This window comes from Gracilinanus agilis, chromosome 1, assembly GCF_016433145.1.
Source record: "Gracilinanus agilis isolate LMUSP501 chromosome 1, AgileGrace, whole genome shotgun sequence".
Classification (NCBI taxonomy): domain Eukaryota; kingdom Metazoa; phylum Chordata; class Mammalia; order Didelphimorphia; family Didelphidae; genus Gracilinanus; species Gracilinanus agilis.
Window position 1 is genome coordinate 589,109,194 of NC_058130.1, and position 20,802 is coordinate 589,129,995.

At 40.5% G+C, this 20,802-nt stretch overlaps 1 protein-coding gene across 1 annotated transcript in view; it reads right to left on the bottom strand.

Annotated features, from left to right (window-relative positions):
* Nucleotides 1-643: 643 nt before the first annotated feature.
* The window catches only part of PARD6G (par-6 family cell polarity regulator gamma), a 166,433-nt gene continuing 146,274 nt past the window's right edge, over nucleotides 644-20,802 (bottom strand). Inside the window, exon 3 of the mRNA XM_044667323.1 lies at nucleotides 644-2,095. Coding sequence (XP_044523258.1) covers nucleotides 1,239-2,095 — 857 coding nt within the window. The 3' untranslated portion in view covers nucleotides 644-1,238. The remainder of the gene's footprint in view (nucleotides 2,096-20,802) is intronic.

A 20,802-nucleotide genomic window follows, 5' to 3' on the forward strand; every position in this document is an offset into this window, starting at 1 on the left:
ACATATATAGACATGCATACACACATACACATGTGTGTAATTTTATATATAGGCATATACATATACAGACGCCCATATAGAAATATATCTGTGTGTATGTATGTGTATGTTTCATATCTATGTCCAGAAATTAAATATTCAAATGATTGAACTATAAAAAAACCACCTTGGGAAGCCACACACTTATCCTAAAACACTGACGTTGCTACAGACATTTTTGGAATTGCCTTTAGATGTTGGGAAAAAACCAAGTCTCCTTACGCCATAGGTTCTCTCTTCTTTCTTTTCTTTCTGGTTAATGTGCCTCATGACTTCTGAATGTTTCTAAAAATCAAGTCCTTTATTCAAAATAGGGGGCGCTCCAGCATCTTTAAAGTAATGGTAGCATCTTTGGATGACAGTCGCCACCTGCTTGGGGTCCCTACTTTGACCATTTTTACTGGGATGTAATTAATTAGACCGATTTATTCAAACAGCAAAGATAACAAGTTTTATTTTTCTCTTGCCGTGCCTTTAAAGTCAGATAGCTTTGTAAAACTCTCAGCCTCATTCCTTATAGTTAAGCCTTGTAAGGTAATGTTAATGCCCATATGCACAGACCATTACACTTGTCAAGGCTACCTGTAAAGAAGGAGAGGGGATTTGCCCATGTGTAGTGGCCATCTTTGGCTGCTGGTAAACGATATCCTTATTTAATTTGAGAAGTTGTACATATTTTAAATCTCTTTCTTTTCTAATTCAACAACTTCATTTCAAAGATAATTCAATAACACAACTTCATATTTTAAAAGTTCTAGATAAGGCTTTTATTGCCATTTGGACATGATAAAACTTGATTTGCAAATGGGCTGGTTTTTACATATAAGTATTAATATAAATATAATTTATATGCATTTGCAAAGTCATTATAATTACAGAACACTTCTATTTTCCAACCTATACCTTTGAAAGAACCGTGCAAAACTGGAAAAGGAAATGGAATAAAGACAAAAAAGAAAATATACAATTGGCTTTCTCCTTATTTTTAAATGGGAATAGCTGTTTTCTGTGTTATTTCTCCCTCAGTGTTCTTGTATGTGACCATTATGCATATAATCAATGAGATCATTCTCTTAAAGTTCTTTTTCCTTCCACCTGTGAAGTTTGTAAAATATAGGTCCTTTGTCCTGGGTGTGTGTGTGGTTCTAGTCATTTCTGTCCTTTCAGATGACACACACAATCGAGAACACAACGGAACACTAAAGTGTGATCACTGTTCCGTCCTCCTCAATTCCTCCCCGAGGAATGACCAGACTCTGCCGTGGATCTGATTTTATGGTACTGAGTAGTTTGTTGATAGCGTCTTTGTTTTCTCGACTGGAGTTGTTAAGTGTAAGATCCCGCGGTAGTCTATGGCTAAAGTTGGTGCCATTGACCCGTGAGAGGCTACCAGAAGGCAAACTTGGTGTTTTGGAAATATGCTGGGGCTCCAGGGCTCCTTCGATGACGATGTCGGTCTCTTCGTCACTCTCCATTTCATCAGGGTGGAAGTTCTGTAGGACGTGAGAGGAAGGCAAGCTATGGTGACTGGCTGTACTGTCTGTTGACTGACCTGAGCTACCAGACATCCGGCTGCTACGGATAATATTGTTCCTTTGGTTGGCTGGTTTAACGGTGATAATGAGATTATGGCTGTTGGCGATCATCATATCTGTGACCTGGTCAAGGGTCTTGCCGGCCACTTCAATCCCGTTCACTTCTAAGACTTCATCGTTTACAGCCAGCAGCCCGGTGCTCTCGGCGAGGCCGCCAGGGACCATGCGGGAAATGAAGATGCCCGGAACTTTCTCCAGCCCGTGGGGCGTCACCCGCACACTGGTCCCATCACGAATATAGAAGCCAAGCGGTTTCTCGCAGCCGTGTCGATACAGCCGGACTCTCCTGTGGGTTTCAGGAAGGATGTCCACATCGATGATGGAAGACACCGGCCGGAAGTCGTGGGGCATGCTGATGTTGAGGTGAGGACGCCGGCGGAGGTTATCGTTACGAAGGGTGACCAGGACCTTCTTCTTCCTGGTTAATGTGCTGGTCCCAAAGTTACAGTAGTCTACTTCTTCTGAAACAATAAAAAAAAATTAAAATTAGTAATGCCCTGCCTTCCAGTAGACTGCATGATAACGACTCCTTTTTCTAGAGTGATGAAGATTTACAGATTACTTTCTCTGACACTCCGGGAAAGTAGATATTATAGTATTGTCCTGATACTTAGGAGAGATGACTTGACATAAAATTCCTATTACCTCTTCTTTTTAACTTCATGTTTTTAACAGTCTTGTTCAGAAAATTAATTCTGGGAACAGAAAAATCAAGTACTTTTTGGTGATAGAAATAGGACTGTGGATTTGAAGCTAAGCTGATCTGAATCCTGGTTCTGTTACTTAACTACGAGTGTAATCTTTGGCCAGGCTCCTCTGAAAAATGAGGGAGCTACATCAGATATTCTCTATGGCCCTTTCTAGCTCTAAACCCAATGATCCTCTGCCCTACTTAGCAGCCCAATTCCAGACACGCAAAAATGCATTCTAATTACTAACTTATTATTTACTGCTACTCCACCTCCTTTTCTTCACCTCCTGCCAACTTCAAGGCACTGACTTTGGGGCTTTATGAAAAATCCCTACTCAGTTGTTGCTGAGCAGGCTGCCAGAAAGACCCACATTGAGTTAAATACTTTGCATACTTGCTCCTGTTGGGAGTTCTCTGTTGGTCTCTCTCAATGGCATCTGCTTTGTTTGGGTTGGTGAAACTGTTTGCCAACTGAGAAGCTTGGCTCGTTGACAATTTCTTCTTCTTCCTTCCCCCATCCCCAAATGCTGGCACTTTTTCTGACATTTTTCTTTCTAGGTGGCACAGTCCAAATCTCAACCTTAATGAGCTGTCCTGAGAAAGGAAGCATCCTTGTATACTCTACTGAACACTATCATTCCATCATTGGAAATTAACCTACTTTATTTATGACTATTTCTATAAAACTCAAATAATAGATTCATTTTATTTTAAATTTAGATTAGGGGTGGGAACGGAGGCAGAAAACACTTGAGGGGAATTCGGAAGTATCATGGAGTATGGTCAGTGTATTCTTTTAAATAGCTCTTTATTAAAAAGAATTAAGATCATCTCTTTGGTCTAGCTCTAGCCAAAAAAGTACAGTATTTCTTTTAATCTACAAGAAACAAGAAGTTATGAACCTTCTGAAATGGCACTAGGAGCCCCAACCACACCCGCTGCTTAAACCAGCTGCTTTTCATAGGATTTACTGCCAGACGGAATACCAAAACTCAGCCAGAGAAGATTCTATAAACAAGCTAAATTCCTTAGAAAAGCAGGCAACTAGGCTCCTATAGAAACAGTTCAAACTCTTCCATTTTCAGTGTGTGAGAGTTCTTGGCTTATTATTTCCTTTGGGAACCATGGAACATTAGTTGACAGCTCTGGAAAGGACTTCAAAGACAGAATCACTTCCACTGAGGAGAGCAGCCCTTCAGGCAGCTTGGGAATGAAGCCAATGACTCATTAAGAGGGATGTGTATTGTCCCTCGGCCCAGAAGATCACCATTACTGAATATTAAAGTAAACAGAGAGGTCCTCCAACCAGTACTGGGGAACCAAAGCAGGAGGGAGGTGTTCCTGAAGCTCACACTATGGTGGACACCACTTCCTATATCCCAGATATAATAGATTTGGATCTGGAAAGAACCTTAGTGATCATCTAGTTCAGCCCCTTAGGCAGCTGGTGGCACAGTGGATAGAACACAAGATCTGGAATCAGGAAGACCTGACTTCAAATTTCACCTTATCCTCTTTGCTGTGTGATTCCAGGCAAATCGCTTCGCCCGGTTTGCCTCTGTTCTCCGTCTGCAAAAACTGGAGCTGGAGAAGGAAATGGCAAATCACTCCAGTATCTTTGCCAAGGAATCTTCTCCCGACAAAATGGGGCCACAAAGAGCCAGATGGGACTGAGCATCGATGATGAGTTCAGCCTCCTCATTTTACAGATGAAAAAACTGAGACCCAGAGGCAGGTGGAGTGTTTTGTTCAAGGTTATAAAGGAGGGGGTACAGAACTTGACACCTCTGATACAAAATCCAAAGTTCTTTCCATTATACCTGTGATTCGTAACCTTTTGTGTCATGCACTCCTTAAGCAGGCTGGTGAATTGAATCCTAAGTACCTTGTCTCAGAATAATATATTTTAAAAAATGCATAAAATAAAATACAAAGGAAACCAATTATATAAAAATGAGATTATCAAAACATATTTTTTTAAAACTTCACAGACCTCAGGTTAAGAATTCCTGCCCTACATCATGCTTCCTCTCATATCCATTATTTTTTGCCCAACTTCCACCAAGAAGGCAACTATAACAAAGGTCTCAAGCATTATTTCAAAAATTAATCTACTGAATCAGGAGGTCATGAATAGTATCAAATCTCCAAGACCTGAAGATTCATGATCATTTTTACCTCTCCTAACTTTCCAAAGATGCACAGTGTTATCTACAAAGTAGCCAATTTTATAAACCCATTACACTGTAAGTTACCTTGTACTATATGTGCTTTGAATCAATGGTAATCAACCATAGGGAACCATTCTCTTCCTCTTTTGATGAACAAAGAAAAAGAGTATGTGTATAAGATCCTAGCTATTGTCCAAGATCTCTTCTCTCTTTCATGGATAAATTCAAGAAAGGCTTCTAGAATTGGTGCTATTTACTTATTTTCTCTCACTCTCATCTTTGCAGGTAGCTTCCAGCCTCATCATTCAACCAACACTGCTCTCTCCAAAATCAACGATTTTCTCTCTAAATTGCCCAATCTCATAGCCTTTTCTCATTTCTCATACTTCTTGACCTTCAGCAGCAGCTTCTCCTAGATGCTCTTTTCTCTCTAGGTTTATGTGGGACTACTTTCTCCTGGCTCTCCTCCTACCTACAGATTTCTTCTCTTTTGTTGGATTTTCATCCAGGTCATGCTGACTAATCACAGGTGTTCCCTGAGGCTCTCTCTGCCTGGGCCCTCTTCTTTTCTCTCTCTATTTTACTCAATGATCTCATTAACTTCAATAGATTCAATGATCATCTTTCTGCTGATGTTCTCAAACCTCTTTATCCAGCCTTAATTTCTCTCCTGACCTCCAGTCTCCCATCTCAAAAAAATATCACATAGAATATCCTCAGAATTCATACCAACAATGGAATCTCTAGGTCCAAGGGCACCCGCATTTTAATAAATTTCTTCGCATACTTCCAAATTGTTTAAGAATAGTTGGCCCAGTTCACAACTGCACCAATAGTGCAGCAAAAACATCAGTGTAGCCTTCTTTCCAACCTTTCCCCATTCCCTCCAATTCCATTATTATCGTTGCCAATTTATTGAGATAAAAAACCTTAAATTTGTCCATTTGCATCTTTCTCATTATTGCTTTAGAGCAGTCTTTTTTTTTTTTTTTTAAAGACAGCTAACATTTCGAAGATCTTCTTTTGATAGCTCTTTATGATCTTTGACCACTTTTCCATTGGGGAACTCTAGATCTTTTTCAGAAAACTGCTTTCTAATCCATACTTACTTTCTTTTTTACTTGTAAAGATAATATTTTGAATCCACGCATTGGGTTGATTTAGATTACTAGAGTCAATCTAATGCTTTAGCCTGTTAAAATCCTGTTGTTTCCTGTCTCCCTAATGCATAGGTATAATCATGCTGCATTCTTACTCAAAAACCTTCACTGGCTCCCCATTGCCTACAGGTTTAAATACAAACTCCTTAGCCTCGTATTTAAGGCCATCTAAAATCTTCTTCAATCTACCTTTCCCACTTTATTTCTAGCCAAATGAGACAATTAGCTCTTTCTGTAGGTCACCCTGTCCTCTTCTCCCTCCTTGAAATTATATAGGCTATATTTCACTGGCTTGTCCCAAATCACACAACTAACTTTCTGTCTTTATTTATGTATACTTATTCTTTCTTTCAAAAGAATGTAAACTCAGGGGCAGCTGGGTGGCTCAGTGGATTGAGAGCCAGGCCTAGAGACCAGAGGGCCTAGGTAAAGCTGGTCTCAGACACTCCTAGCTGTGTGACTTTGGGCAAGTTACTTAACCCTACTGCCTAGCCTTTAACACTCTTCTGTGTTGGAACCAATACACAGTAGTAATTCTAAAATGGAAGCTAAGGGTTAAAAAAAAAAAAAAGAATGTATACCCCTTGAAGGCAGGCAGCTTCATTGTTTTGGTCTCTGAATCCCTATAGTGTCCCATAGGTACTTAATAAATCAGCGGATGAATAAATGGGTGGCAAGGCTGTGAAATTCTTACCACTGAACATTTTCCACTGGGCTAACTCTAACTTAGAGGGAAAAGTTACAAATAGGAGCCCAAGCAACATTTACTTTTTCAAAATTCTAATTTCAGTGATAAGTGTTGTTAAAGGGCAAGCTTTTAGTGCTTGTGCTAAAAATTAAAAGCAAAAGTTTGGCTGAGTTTTCTTGTTTTCTCTTGAGGGTATTTTACCCATCACAGTGAGATTCCTGGGATTAATGCAATTACTTAGTTGATTTTGAGCCCAGATTTCCCCATTTGGAATTTCAAACCACTTTTAGGATATTTGTTGTATACAAAACAAGCAAAAATCCTAGACAGATCACAGTCACAACATGTTGGCGGCCTGTTATTGGCAGGGCAATCACAGGGAGAAGACAAGGTTATTAACAAGAACTGTCAGTATTCCCCAGAGTTGACAAGGAGTTTTCTGCACTTGTGACAGTGCATTGAACAAACTCTTCCTGGAAATGAGAGCTGAGGTTGGCCAGGAGGGAAAACCTGCAGCCTTGATAATGAGAACAGGGTTCCCACCTCCCTTCCAAAACACTGGGCCGACAAACACCTGATGATGATTACACAGTGCAGGAAAGAGCTGGAAGGCAGTTATCCAGCTGGCCTGAGATGGACAATGGAATATCTTGCTCCATCTCTCACACAAGCAAGCTGTCCTTGACAAACTGGAAAAAAAGAAGACTCTCAGGACCGATGATCACTGGGAGGACATCTGGGTAGAGTGGTGAATGAGGCTGAAGAGTTTAAGTTTTTTTTTTCTTTTAATGGAAAAGGAGCCCTAATCAAGGTTATTTGTTCTATAATTATTCCTTTAAGGTATTTTATATTTTATTTGTTACATTAATACATTACATTCATTATATTTGTTGTGTAAATATCTTGTTATTTATATAATAAAAATTAATCCCTTAAAATACACTGCTTCATTTCTGCTTTCTTCAGATTGTCTTTTTTTTTTTTTTCGTCCTCACCCTCGTCTACTCTTCCCCAATAGCTCCCAAGTCTAGGAAGCAGACAACTTATTGATAAAGCTACCAAAATAAGAAGTTCTACTCTAATGCCTCATTGCACTAGGCCCTTTGCCACGCTGGTATATTAAGGGATTGTGCCAGTTGTAGGTGAGAGCTAGCAGAGCTGATAAGCCAGAAAGAATTAAGAATTAAGAATATGGTGCTTATGAGAGACAGCATATGCTCTAGAAAATCCAGCCTGGCTTGGCATGGAAAACTGTGTCTCCAGCACACTGTCCATTTGGTGATGAATTTTTTTGGCCCCAGTCATACCAACATGCCAATTTCATCCTATCCCTTCCTGAGACGTGATTCTACCAATACCCGTACTGTCAAGCGCATCAAATCTGAATTCTTCTGCCTTTCTAATCTTATTGTTCACTACATCTCAAAACAGGAAGGGAAAAAAAACCCATAGAACATTAGAAATGGCAGTAGCATTAGCTGTCATCTTCTCCAACAAACTCAAGACATTTGGAGCCTTGAATGGCGACGTGTCTAAATCACACACTGAATTAATGATAGAGCTCTGGTCTCCCCCATCATCCTCACCATTCCAGGTGAGCCATGGACCGTGCTTTTGTCAGGCTATCCTCATGGTCCTGCCCCGACCCATGTATGCCCTTCTCATACCTGCTCCTCAGCATCTCTCACACTCTCTCTGCCTAGAATGGCCTCCCTGCTAGCCACATCCTTTTTCAAAGCACCACTCAAGGCTACATGATGCCCTCTCTCCTCCTCAATGATCTCTTCTTCCTCCCATTTTTTCTTTTCTTTTAACACCATATCTCCTGTCTTAGAATCAATATGAAGTATCAGTTCCAAGGCAGGAGAATGGTAAGAGATAGGCAATGGGGGTTCAGTGGCTTGTGCAGGGTCATACAGCTAAGGCCAGATTTGAACCCAGGATGTCTCTGGCTCTGAACCCAGTTTCAGGCCTGGCTGTCTATCCACCAAGCAACCTGGCTGCGCTACCTCCCATCTCTTCTAACACACCAAATATATATTATGCAATTTTAGGGCTTCTTCTATACTTTCTTGAAATGGTTTTTGTTTCACATACCTAAATGTCATCTCTCCAGCAATTAAATTTTGTTTCAATTCGGGAGACGTTTATTTAATGTCTATGTTCAAAGTACCATGTGGGGCACTGGTATAAGAACCCAGTCCATGTTCTCAGTGAATTTACAGTTTATAATGGAGGCCACAGAGAAGATAAATGTGTGTATTCCTACAATGGAAGGTGAGTTAAGTACAAAGATGTGTTCAAGTCCTAGGAGAAACAGAGGAAGTCCATTTGGATGGTGTGGAATGGAAGTGGAGGTGAGTGGGAAGAGTCTGCTTCACAGGAGACATTCAAAGGAAGGAGAGGCCAACTGGGAGGGGAGGCCATTCTGTGCCTGGCACATGGTAGATGCTAAACAAATGCTTGTTGACTGATTGATATGCCGGTCATGTTTTTCCACTAAGTTTGGCATCAATCTGGTAAACTGCTGAGAAGAGGGGACTAAGGAAGAGGGGACCAAGTTATCTAAGGAAGAGAGATGCAGTCTGGGCTGGAAACATAGCAAGTCAAAGCATCCATGCCATCAAGAGTGGGTTTAGGCCTGTGAAGAACCTCTGTACTACCCAGCCTGATCAAGATGGGGAGACCCAGTCATTTAAAAAGGGGGCAGTTAGGTGGCTCAATGGATTGAGAGTCAGATCAGGAGATGGGAGGTCCTGGGTTCAAATCTGGCCTCAGACACTTCATAGCTGTGTAACCCTGGGCAAGTCACTTAAGCCCCAATGCCTAGCCCTTACCACTCTTCTGCCTTGGAACCAACACATAGTATTGATCCCAAGACTGAAGGTAAGGGTTTTTACAAATAAATAAATGAATAAACAAACAAACAAATAAAGGTGGGGCAGCTAGGTAGTACAGTGGATAGAGTGCCTGGAGTCAGGAAGACTCATCTTCCTGAGTTCAAATCTGGCCTCAGATACTAGGCTATATGACCCTGGGCCAGTTACTTCATCTTCTTTGCCTCAGTTGCCTCATCTGTAAAATGAGCTGGAGAAAGAAATGGCAAACCACTCTAATATCTTTGCCAGGAAAAATCCAAATGGGGTCACAAAGAGTCAGTCAGACACGACTGAAAAGAGACTGAATGTTAATCTTTTAAAAAAGGGTAATAAAAAGATAAGGAGAGGTTTTTTTTTTTTTTTTTTTTTTTGGTTAGCATGTTCTCTATGATAGCTTTAGGAAGTATAAATACCTTTCTCTGATGAATCCTAATTAGATAAGCAAAGAATAAGCCATTGTCTTAGCAGGACTAGAAATAGCTAAGCCTAACAAGTTAACAGTCCAAGCCTGGGATCCAGCAATGAAGAACCAGTGAGGGAGAATCACTCTTCTGGGCAGAAGGAGATTTCTCCCTCATCATTCATGGCATCGATCTGCAGAACTACCTGACTAGAAGCAGACGTCTCCTCTAGCAGTCTGAGACACATACTCAAGACAGACATAAATTCAGAGAGACCAGACACAACCTGTCAACAGAGAAGAGAGCCATCTGTGAGCTCAAGGGAGAGCTAGTCTTGGCAATTAAGAACTGGGCTTTGGAAAATCCTACCCCAAAGGAGGCGCCTGGAGGTCCTGCATTTCTGAAATTGTGAATGAGAGTCATTGCATTCCATTTGTGCCCATTCTTTCCTTGGAAGCTGTGTAAGTGGAGGAATATGCCCAAGGTTTACAGGGAAATGTTTTGAAGTTACTGGTTTTACATCACCTTAGCAAATGCTTCTACTAAGGAGCCCCTTGTGCCTATGGTTAAAAGGGAAGCATGTGGATAGGGGCTTAAGAACTCAATTAGTAGGACCCAGAACCCACAGGCTGTCCTAAAACCCCTGGGAGTGGTCGCTCCCCTGGGGACACCATCTAAAAATACAAATTGAGAGAATTGCTGAGGGAGTGGTTCAGTGCCTGAACCTAGGGACATTTATTTACAATTCTTTTTTTTTTAATTTATTTTCTTTTATTTTGAATATTTTGAATATTTTCCCATAGTTACATGTTTCATGTTCTTTCCCTCTCCCCAAGCCTCCCTCCCACCCCACCATAGCTGACGCACAATTCCACTGTTTTACATGTATCATTGATTAAGACCTAATTCCATATTATTGATAGTTGGACTAGAGTTATCGTTTAGTATCTACATCCCCAATAATATCCCTATCAGCTATTTACAATTCTTTTAACATAGACAATGCCATCTTTTAAATACTCTAACTTTAGTTTCTATTTGTCTTTCTAGGTCCTTTCTCTGCCACATCACAAAGTTCAGGCAGATTCTTGTTGTATTTGTTGTATTTCTAACCACCTAATGTGCTTTGCTAAAACCAAGACATAATTTATTCTTTTAAGTCATTTCCAGACTCAAAGACCTATCGTTTTGTCACCATCTGGATGTATAAACAAATGCCATCCCTTTTCATTTGTGTTTTTCCTTCTGAAGCCATGACATAGGGAAAGATCACAGGGTAATGACACCATATGGCCAAGTCAGCGCTAACAAAAATATACTGAATTAATCATTAATTTGTTTCTCTTCTCACATAATGGACATGCGTGCATGCCAAAACCAAACTCTTGTGGTCCATGCGTGTAATCTTTATGAAAAACCAAACTCTTGACTTTGTCCTATACTGCCTCTGTCAGAAGTTGCGATGATCCTGATTCAGAAGCTTCTTCAGCCTTCACTGATACAAAGGAGCAATTCTTGATCTAGAGGCAAAGTTCTACATGATGCTTTTTTTTATTTTAAAGGCAGAAGATAGAGAGAATTAGATTTCTACTCTTAGAAGAGTGGAAGAGTAAAAGAGAGCTTCTAAATGATCTATAGACCACATGGAGACTTGATATTATATGCCAACAAGAAAGATGGCTGAAGCTCCCGTCCGATTGAGTTATCAGAAAGCAAATAGCAAAAACAGACTCTAAAATTCAAACAATCTATAATCTCATCCAAACACTAATAATTAGATCTAGCAAATGGAACAACATTAGAAAAACACCAAATTTTCATTGTGCTTCCTAATCTTTTTTGGTAAAGAATTTAGGTTACAAAACTTTACCTTCATCTTTAAAATTGGTTTCTTTCCATTCATATTAACAAACTTAATTCCTAGGTGGCACAGTGGATAGTGTGCCAGGTCTGGAGTCGAAAAGACTTACCTTCCTGCGTTCAAATGTGGCCTCAGACTCTTACTTAGTTGTTTGACCCTGGGCTAGTCACTTAACCCTCTGTCTACCTTAGTTTCTTCATCTCTAAAATGAGCTGGAAAAGGAAATGGTAAATCATTCTAGTATCTTTTTCAAGAAAGCCCCAAGTAGGGTCACAAAGGATTGATTTTAATTGAAACAAGTCAATGACAAATAGTTCTACCAAAAAAAAAAAAAAAAGATTCTCTCTGGCCTTTTTTTTTTTTTTTGAATGGCTACCTAACATATTTAAAGGCTAGCTGGGAGTGGGACTGGTGGTGAAATTTTTCTTAGGGAGGACATGGCAAAAACTGGAGGGCAATTTATCATTTTACCTGAATTACATAAAAAAATACAATATCCTTTGGTTAAATAAACAAATTATTTCTCTGTAAATAGAAGTGAGATCGTACTTTAGGAAAGGAAGAAAACCTAGCTATCTCTTTCAAGCTCCTAGTTTTATGGATCCCATTTTATAGAGAAGTGACTTGCCCGAGATCACATAGCAAAGTAACAGAGGGGAAAATCAAACTCAGGTTTTCTGACCCCCCAAATCTAATAGACTAATCTGTCTATTCAACAAATACTGAGCCCTATGTGTACCTGTAGTAGGCATAGTGGGAACTACAAAGTATAAAGACCAAGTTCTTCGTATTTCATGACCTTCTATATTTTCCTTTTAATTTGAATAGTATATAATATAGGTCTAAAACAGGTTGCCCCTTTCCCCTAAGTCTGACAAAGAAATCCTGAATAAATCCTAGAGGTCAGTTATAGTTCCAAACCAAAAAGCAACAACAAAAAAAGAAAACAAAAAAAACCAAAACCAGTGCTGAATGTTGACCAATCTAGAAGCTTAATTTTTGATATTTTGAAAATATTTTAAATATTTGAGCCTGGAAGAACTTGCCCAGTTTTCTGGAAAGATAAGTCAGAAGCACATGAAATTAAACAATAGGCAGGTACTGTAGAGAAGGTCCAAAATCCTGCTAAGGCTGGTGGATGGCTCAAGTTCAGGAGTTCTGCCACGGAGTTCCCTCAAGCTGATCTAGCACCAATATGGGGGACCAACAAGGAGGGCTAGGGAGGAGGAAGAAGGCTAGGCTATCTAAGAAGGGGTGAACTGGCCCAGGTCAGAACTAGATCAGGACAAAGCTTCCATGCTGATCATCAGTGGGACTGATTGGTGAATGAATGAATGGGTACCTGTCCATCCTGGGTGAGATAAGAAGACCCAGTTGTATTCCCCTCCCCACCCTACTCTGATATTTTAAAAATGAAGAAAAATATTAAATAATTCCAGCCCCAAATGATAGTATTTATTGCCCAAATGAAACCATCTCTAGTAGGTTAGGATAGTTAGTGAAGTCTTCTTAGAGGAGGTAGACTTTGAAACATAAATAGGATTTGGCTAGAAAAATGGACCATTCTAGGTGGCAAAAACCTGTCTATAACCCCAAACAGTCTGCAGTCTCCCAAAGAAGATCCTCTTCTCTAACTTTTACCAGCAGCTTGTACTATAGAAAAATACTTTCCTTTCCAGGTAGAGAGGGAGGTGTCTGGCATCACTCATAAGTCCTGGGGCAAATTAAGGAGTGCCATTGACAGAGCCCTAAAAGGAAGTAACATCCTGTTCTCCTTCCCAAAGGCTCCTGTTGACCCTGGCCTTTAATGATAGGTTGGCTAGACTGAGAGAAGAGAAGGTTCAAGGTTATTCTCAAGGAAGAAGAAGGAAGGGCTACTCTTGGACCTTTGCATCTCTGACCCTTAGAGGAGTGCTTCTGTGTAGTAAGAGGTTAATATTTGTTGAATAAATAATTAATGGTTAAATATCTTGTTTGTTTGAATATAGTCACCCTTCCTCCAAAGGGATCTTTTTTGAAAGGAAAATATATAGTTATGATAATATATAAAGATGCATACTGAAAATTAACTGATTTTTAGGGTTTTTTATGCCAGATTTTGGAGGAAAGATTGTGTACTATTCAAACAAAAAGGAAAAAAACCCAATATTTTTAACATATGTTCTAATACGAAGTATTAACAACAACAGCAAAGCTCAAGAGATTCCCAAACAAGTGTAATTAGGAATCCCAAATTATAATAAGCACCATTATCTGGCACTTAAATTTGAAAAAACACACATGATCTCATTTGCTCTGTATAACCCTGTAAGGCAGCAGTGTCATCCCCATTTTATAGATAAGGAGAGCAAATTTAAACGTCTTGCTCTGGATCACACAGCTTGTTAAGCACCTGAAATGTCATTTAAATCCAGGTCTTTTTTGTCGCCACATTCAGTACTTTATCCATTATAACATGTTCTTTCTTCTCACCTCAGGGGTTGGCCCACTGCAGCAAGTCAAGAAAGGTTTTTACATTTTGAAATAAAGTTTTTTATTATTTAAAAAAAATGCAACATCCACAGGGGGCACGTTGGATTTGGCTCGCAGACCATAGTTTGTTGACAGCTAGTCAGACACCCAGTCCTAAAGTGAGAGGGGAAAAGCCTGTATCTTTCCAACTGAAGAACTAAGGAAATGAGATAGCATCTAATCTCATCCTGCCTTCATCCACGGATGCAGATATCCAAGATTTGGAGGTTTATCAGCAAGTGCTGTTGGCCCTATTTATCAGCACCTGGTGCTGGTGTTTCATTGGCCATATTTTCCCTCTATTCTCAACGAGTTATGGTAAGCGTGGTAAGTGAACCAGCTTTTTCCACTCTTCTTTTCCATTATGGAAAAGTTGAGAAAAAAAGAATGCCTCCCTTGAAACAACTGGCTTTCCCTTTCTTCAGGTCACACAGTAATCATCTCTCTGGTTTGACTTTTCCTTGTGTACCCACACTTGGGAAATACTTGTGTGATTCTGGTAATGATATGAGAGTGAGGGGTTCTGGGATAGCAGGCCAGTAGAATATCATGGTGGAGGAAGAGAGAGGGAGCCCCTGGATTTAGATTCCAGAATCTGGTGATCTTGAATACTGGACTGCTGTTTCGTAAATGTATAGCATAACTAGGGCAAAGCACTTCCCATTCTGAGACTCAGTTTTCCCTTTGGTAAAAAAAAGGAATAGATTAGGTGATTTCTAATATCCTTAACAACAAATCCTATGAGCCTAGAAGTGAATTTTAAGAATTCCACAGCCCCAGATTAATATAAAAGTTCTGAACTGTGAAACAAAGAAGGGAGAGATGGAAAAGGATTTATGTTCAAAAGGATCTTTTATGATCTCAGCATAGGATTTTGTAGTTGAAGGGAGCTCCCAGGGTGGAACATTCCTTTACCAAAAGAGATCAGCAACTCATCTGTAGCCTATTGGTCTTAGAAAGTAAAATGACTTTCCCGGGATCACAGAATCATTGTCACTTGTCACAGAGGTAGACCCTACTTCTTCCTGTGTCAGATCTACTCTATCCACTATGTCTCCCTTTTTCTCTAGACAAACTCACTTAGACCTGTATAAAAAGGAAATTATGCATACAAATCTAGTAGTAAATAGAGAGTGATGGGGGCTAGGCCTGTGATTGGCAGAAGGAACTCAAGGATGAGTGCTCAGCATCCTTTCTCCAACTCATGGTCCTGGAGAGCTGTCCAGAGCACTGAGGTTAAGGGAGTTGCTTGGGGTCCCTCAGGCGTTAGGTATCTGGAGGTAGGGCTCTGAGGCCAGCTCTCGCTCAAGTTTACCATATTGTCTCTAAATAGTGGTGAATAAACCAACAACAAAACCCGCCACAAAGGACAGAGACAGTGGAAGAAGTGGCATATTCTTAGAGATCTGTATGCTGTTGTGATTTTTAAAAAAGTTTAATTAATTGTAATGTATTTGATTTTTGTGTACTTAATTTCATAATAATTTACTTATTTAAAAAGATTTGGATGAAGTAAATTAGAATAATGGGAAATTTATAGCTATATATTTTTATAAAGATATTTCTTTTTAATGATATCCTTTTGCAGTGGTATTTAATTAGCCAAGTTCTTGTTCTTTTTCTTCCACTGTAGAGTCAATACTGTGTGTTGGTTTATGGTAGAAGAGCGGTAAGGGCTAGAAAGTGGAGGTTAAGTGACTTAGGCTAGATTTGAACCTAGGACCTCTGGTCTCTAGGCCTGGCTCTCAATCCACTGAGCTACCCTGCTGCCCTCCAGGTTCTTTTAATTGTTGTAAAAATAAAGGGGTAGCCCTTTCATTTCTAAAGATCCCAACATGTTTACTACATGAGAACACACTATTTCCTAAATACCTTTTGACAATAGTATGGACTGCCAAGGGCGTTTTTTTTTTTTTTTAAACTAAAGCCACAATTTCAATCTTGTACTATATTTTCATAACAAAAGTCAACAATTAAGGGAGAAGAAATGTTTTTGAAGCCAATCATGTCTACCCACCCACTTGCCACACCCTGCTTCAAATTTTCCCTAGGATAAAATATATTTTTCTCCTTTTTCCTCTACTTCATCCACAAGAAAAGGAGGAACAAAGGCCTAGTCCAAGTAAAATGGTTACTAATATAGTTTTTAAACTGAAAAGCCTGGTATAAGGAACACTTTGTTTCCAAATAGTCCCCAAAGATCATGATGGGGGGTTAATGTGTGTGTTTTAAAAAAAGATTTAAACTGTTCCATCTCTCTTAACTGTAAGCACAGGCTTTTGCCCTCCCATTGGAGTGAAAAGAGGTGTGAAACCTGTATAACCGGTCTTTTCACCATTTTCTGAGTGACATCTCCCTTGGCATGAGAACTTGAGAAACCAGACTCCTACAAATAAAATGAGGTAGGAAGTGAGATTTTCTGAAGGCTTCCCTCATTTTATCACATCTGGGGCCATTCTTAAGGGGAAAGTAGAAAAGAATGGGAGTGGGGCTTAGAAACTGGGGGAAGGCGGTGTGTGTGTGTATGTGTGTGTGTGTGTGTGTGTGTGTGTGGTGGGGGTGGGTGTGTGTGTGTGTGTGTGGTGTGTTGGGGTGTGGGGGTGTGTGTGTGTGACTTCTCTCTAATCCAACCCAACAGACCTTTTCCAAATGCCCACTGTGTGTATGTGCCTAGCACTGTGCTTGAAATACTAAGGGAGAAGACACAAAACAGACAGAAACAACTACCACTGTTCCTGCGCTTCAGGAATTATTCTTACCCCAAACATGCAAAAAAATCTAATTTGAAGGGAAACAGGTAGAGCTACATCATGACATGGGTGACAGAACATGGCACTGGTCCTTAACTGAAATTCTCCTTTTTCCTCTTGATCCTCACCACAAGAAATGTCCCTTTGTTTCTTTATCAAAGAGTAAGTAGTTGTTTCTTTGTATAGATCATCTTCTCCCTTTTTCTTTCATTCATTCTCTACCTAATTACTAGAATGCCAAAAGGGTTCCTTCTTAAAACCACCAAGCATCTGGTTTGCATATTGGGACTAAAATAAAAGATGATTCAACTTAATTTATTTAATTAATTTATTTCTTCCTTCTACCTTAGAATCAATACTATATATTGGTTCCAAGGCAGAAGAGTGGTAAGGGCTAGGCAATGGGGGTTAAGTGACTTGCCCAGGGTCACACAATTAGGAAGTATCTGAGGTCAAATTTGAACCCAGGACCTCCCATCTCTAGGTCTGGCTCTCAATCCACTGAGCCACCCAGTTGCCTTCTAAGGACCCATAATTTGAATGGTATAGATACTTCCTTCCATCTACACAGGCCAGATTCAGTTGTCTTAGGTGACAGCCCACATGAGTGTTATTGCTTCCTCCCTTCAACTCCCATCTTCCCCAACAAGACGTTCCCTCCATGTTCAAATATGTAGCGATGAGCCTCTCTGCCCTTAGTCTGGATCTTGGCCAACAGACACACACTCCATCCCCAGTAACTCCTAAGAGCTAGCATTCCACTGCATGGCCCTTAAGATCACATCTCCATCACCCCAAGACCCTGGAGTGGAAATTTAGTGGAGACATGAATGTGAATTATGTCTTGTTTTTATTGATGTAGTTAGGTTCAATGGGATGAGTACTTTGCCCGCACAGTGCTTTCAATCATCCAAACTCCATCTCGTTAGCACTAATATTCTTCTGGTGATACTCTTTGGATGCTCTCAGAAGAATTAAAGGTGCAGAGGCTCCAAAAGACAGGGATATGCAGCATATTATGAATGATGGCTAGATATTATCCAGGAAACAGACGACAATGAAAGGAAACGTATGAGTAAATAATGTGGTGAGAATGAGAGACAATAGAGGAACATTTTGAGCATGGCTTTGGCACTAGAGAGATATAAAAAGAACCAGGGAACTGGCCTCCATTATACTGGGTGGATCTTTTCTGGAGGATTTGTAGGTGGGCATGGATGAGGACCACATAAAAAACATGGAGGGATGGCCACTTGGCACAATGGGAGAAGTGCCCAGGCTCGTAAGACTCCTGCTCACCAATCCAGCTAGGTATAGGAACACTATTAGTAATTACAGTCACATTCTTGGACACCTAGGAAGGTATTCTAACAGCACTGTATTACCCTCTCTTGAGGTCTTGCCCAGTACCACAGCTGGGCAGCCAGGTGGTACAGCGGAGTGTCAAGCCTGGAGTCAGGAGGAGAGTTCAAATCTGCCCTCAGACCCTTTTAACCCCAATTGCCCAGCCCTTACCAGTCTTCTGCCTTGGAACCAACACACAATACTTAGTATTGATTCTAAGGGTCTACTGATTGTTGGCCTCCGTTTCAACGAGCTGGAGAAGGAAATGGCAAACTACTCCAGTATCTAGACACAATCGAAAATGACTGAAATGACTGAATAACCACCAGCACACACACACATCTTACCCAAAGGGAAAAATCTGTGAATATACACGCTATTCTTTTGGAATTAGGTTTGGTAATGTAAAAGCTACGGTTCCTTTCGGTGAGGAAAGCCAAAACAAGGTTAGTCTTTGGCCAGGGACACTGAAATGTTCACTTACTCAAAAAGGAAACATCTTGACAACCCCTGCCTATAGGTCTCCCGAATGTCACACGCACAGTGTGTACCAGTTTTTTGTTTAAAAATCTGGAAAAATAAAAGCAAAACTGTCCCATGAATCATATGAATCACCTGCTGGTCAGGGCAAGCTGCATTTCAACCATCCACGGAGGACCGGAGGCTGGGACTCGGTGATTTCCGGAATAGTTATCATAGCTGGACACTCGGAATTCACAATGGCCAACACCTCGTGACTCTTTTCCCCAGTGAAGATGGGAAATTACGGAAAGTACGGATAAATGGATAAATGCCATCTCCCCGATATGCCCTAAACCATATGCTTTCCTCGTGTCCCCTTCCAAGAAACACGACCCTCCTCCACTCTTTGTTAGCTTTTCCAAATGCCTGGGAAAAGGTTTTTTCTCTGGGGTTGGTTCTTGGACCGCTTTAATGAAATCCTATTCCCTGTTACACAGCCCCCAGGAAAAGAGGAGGGACTTCTCCGCATAACAGCGTTAGCCAAGAGCTCCCGGCACATACTCGTTACCAGCACGCAGCGGATGAACACGGCATTGTTAGCTCGACACATCGTGGGATGGGGTTGGAGACGAGACGGGTCACATTGTGCAGAGTCAGCCTTATTCCTTTCACAAAGGGAGCTTTCTGCGATGGGACTGACTTCGTAAAGGATAGAACCAAGTAAGCAAGTTAACTGAACTCCGATTCAACTCTGCCAAGCGCCAATAATGAAAACAAACAGAGGGAGACTGGTGGTTTGGCTTTTACCACACGGGCCTGGAGAGACAAGGGCCCATAACCAGCGGGAACTGATTCTCACCCACAACCAAAAGACGACTTGTTCATATTTAGCTTTCATGCTCCATTTAAGGCCCGGCACTGTGTAGGCAGGAGTGTGGTTTCAGCCATTGAATGCGACCTTGGCCAACAGTTACACTCTCTGGGAAGAATGTTGCCATATTTATCAGAGGATGAAAAATGATGGAGGTACCCAAGGACCTGGAATTAATAGGGGAAAACACTGTAACAGGTGCATTTAAGTGGCAGACTCTCCCCTCCTCCATTTCTCCTCTCCTGTGACTGTAACAATAAACACTAAAATTACTTGGGACCATCCAGACTTTATTTTGCTCTTCTCTTCCCAGAACGGATGGATCACTGAGCACACAGACTTGTGTGTACCTGTCGTTATGAAGTGTTTTCTCATAGCCTTAATATTCAGGAGGACCAACTTAGGACAAACTCATAACTATAACCCTCAGACTTGAGACATACCCTTTGGACCCTCTGAGAACCTTCAAAAATGTTGCTAAAACTCCTTAATCCACTATACTTTGGGTCAGCCAGTCAGTCAACAAATATTTATCAAGTCCCTTTGATGTGCCAGGCATTGTGTTGAGTAAGCCCTGGGGATACAAAGACAGAGGCAAAGACAGTTCTTGTTCTTAAGGAGCTAATAATTTAATGGGGGGAAACACCATGCAAATAATCATGTCCAAACCAATATGTTCAGGATAAATGGAAAATAATCAACAAGGAAAAGGGGAATTGGGTCAGGCTTACTGTAGGTGGGTTTTTTGGTGGAACTTGAATAAAAACCGAAGATTTTTATACTCATAAAATTTAGAAATTATTTTATAAATCTATAATTTTAGAAATAATTTTAAGATATTTTACATATATTATATATTATGTAATACATTAGTTATATATTGTATGTAATTATAATGATATATTGTAATATATAAAATGTTTTTATATATTATACATATTTGATCCTGAAGTAAATGAGTCCCTGAAGTTTATTAGGTAGGAGGGTGACATGGTCAGATATGAACTTTAGGAAGAACAATTTGACCACTGAGGGGAGGTTAAGCTGTCACGGGGAGAGTGGGTCACTGCAATAGTCCGGGAGGGCTGTCAGAGGTGAGAAGGAAACCTATATGATGGAAGTTATGAAGGTAAGACATGACTTGTCCACTGCTAGATATGGGAAGACTGTGAAGGCTGGAGGATGACCCTTAAGAGTTGTGACACACCTTGAGTGTCTGGAAGGATGTGGTACCCTTAACAGAAATAGGAAGTTAGGAAGAGGGGAAGGTTTGGAGAGGAAAGATAATGAGTTGGGTTTTGGACAATGAGTTTAAGACATCTGCAGGGGACAGTTGGGTGGCTCAGTGGATTGAGAACCAGGCCTAGAGAAGGGAGATC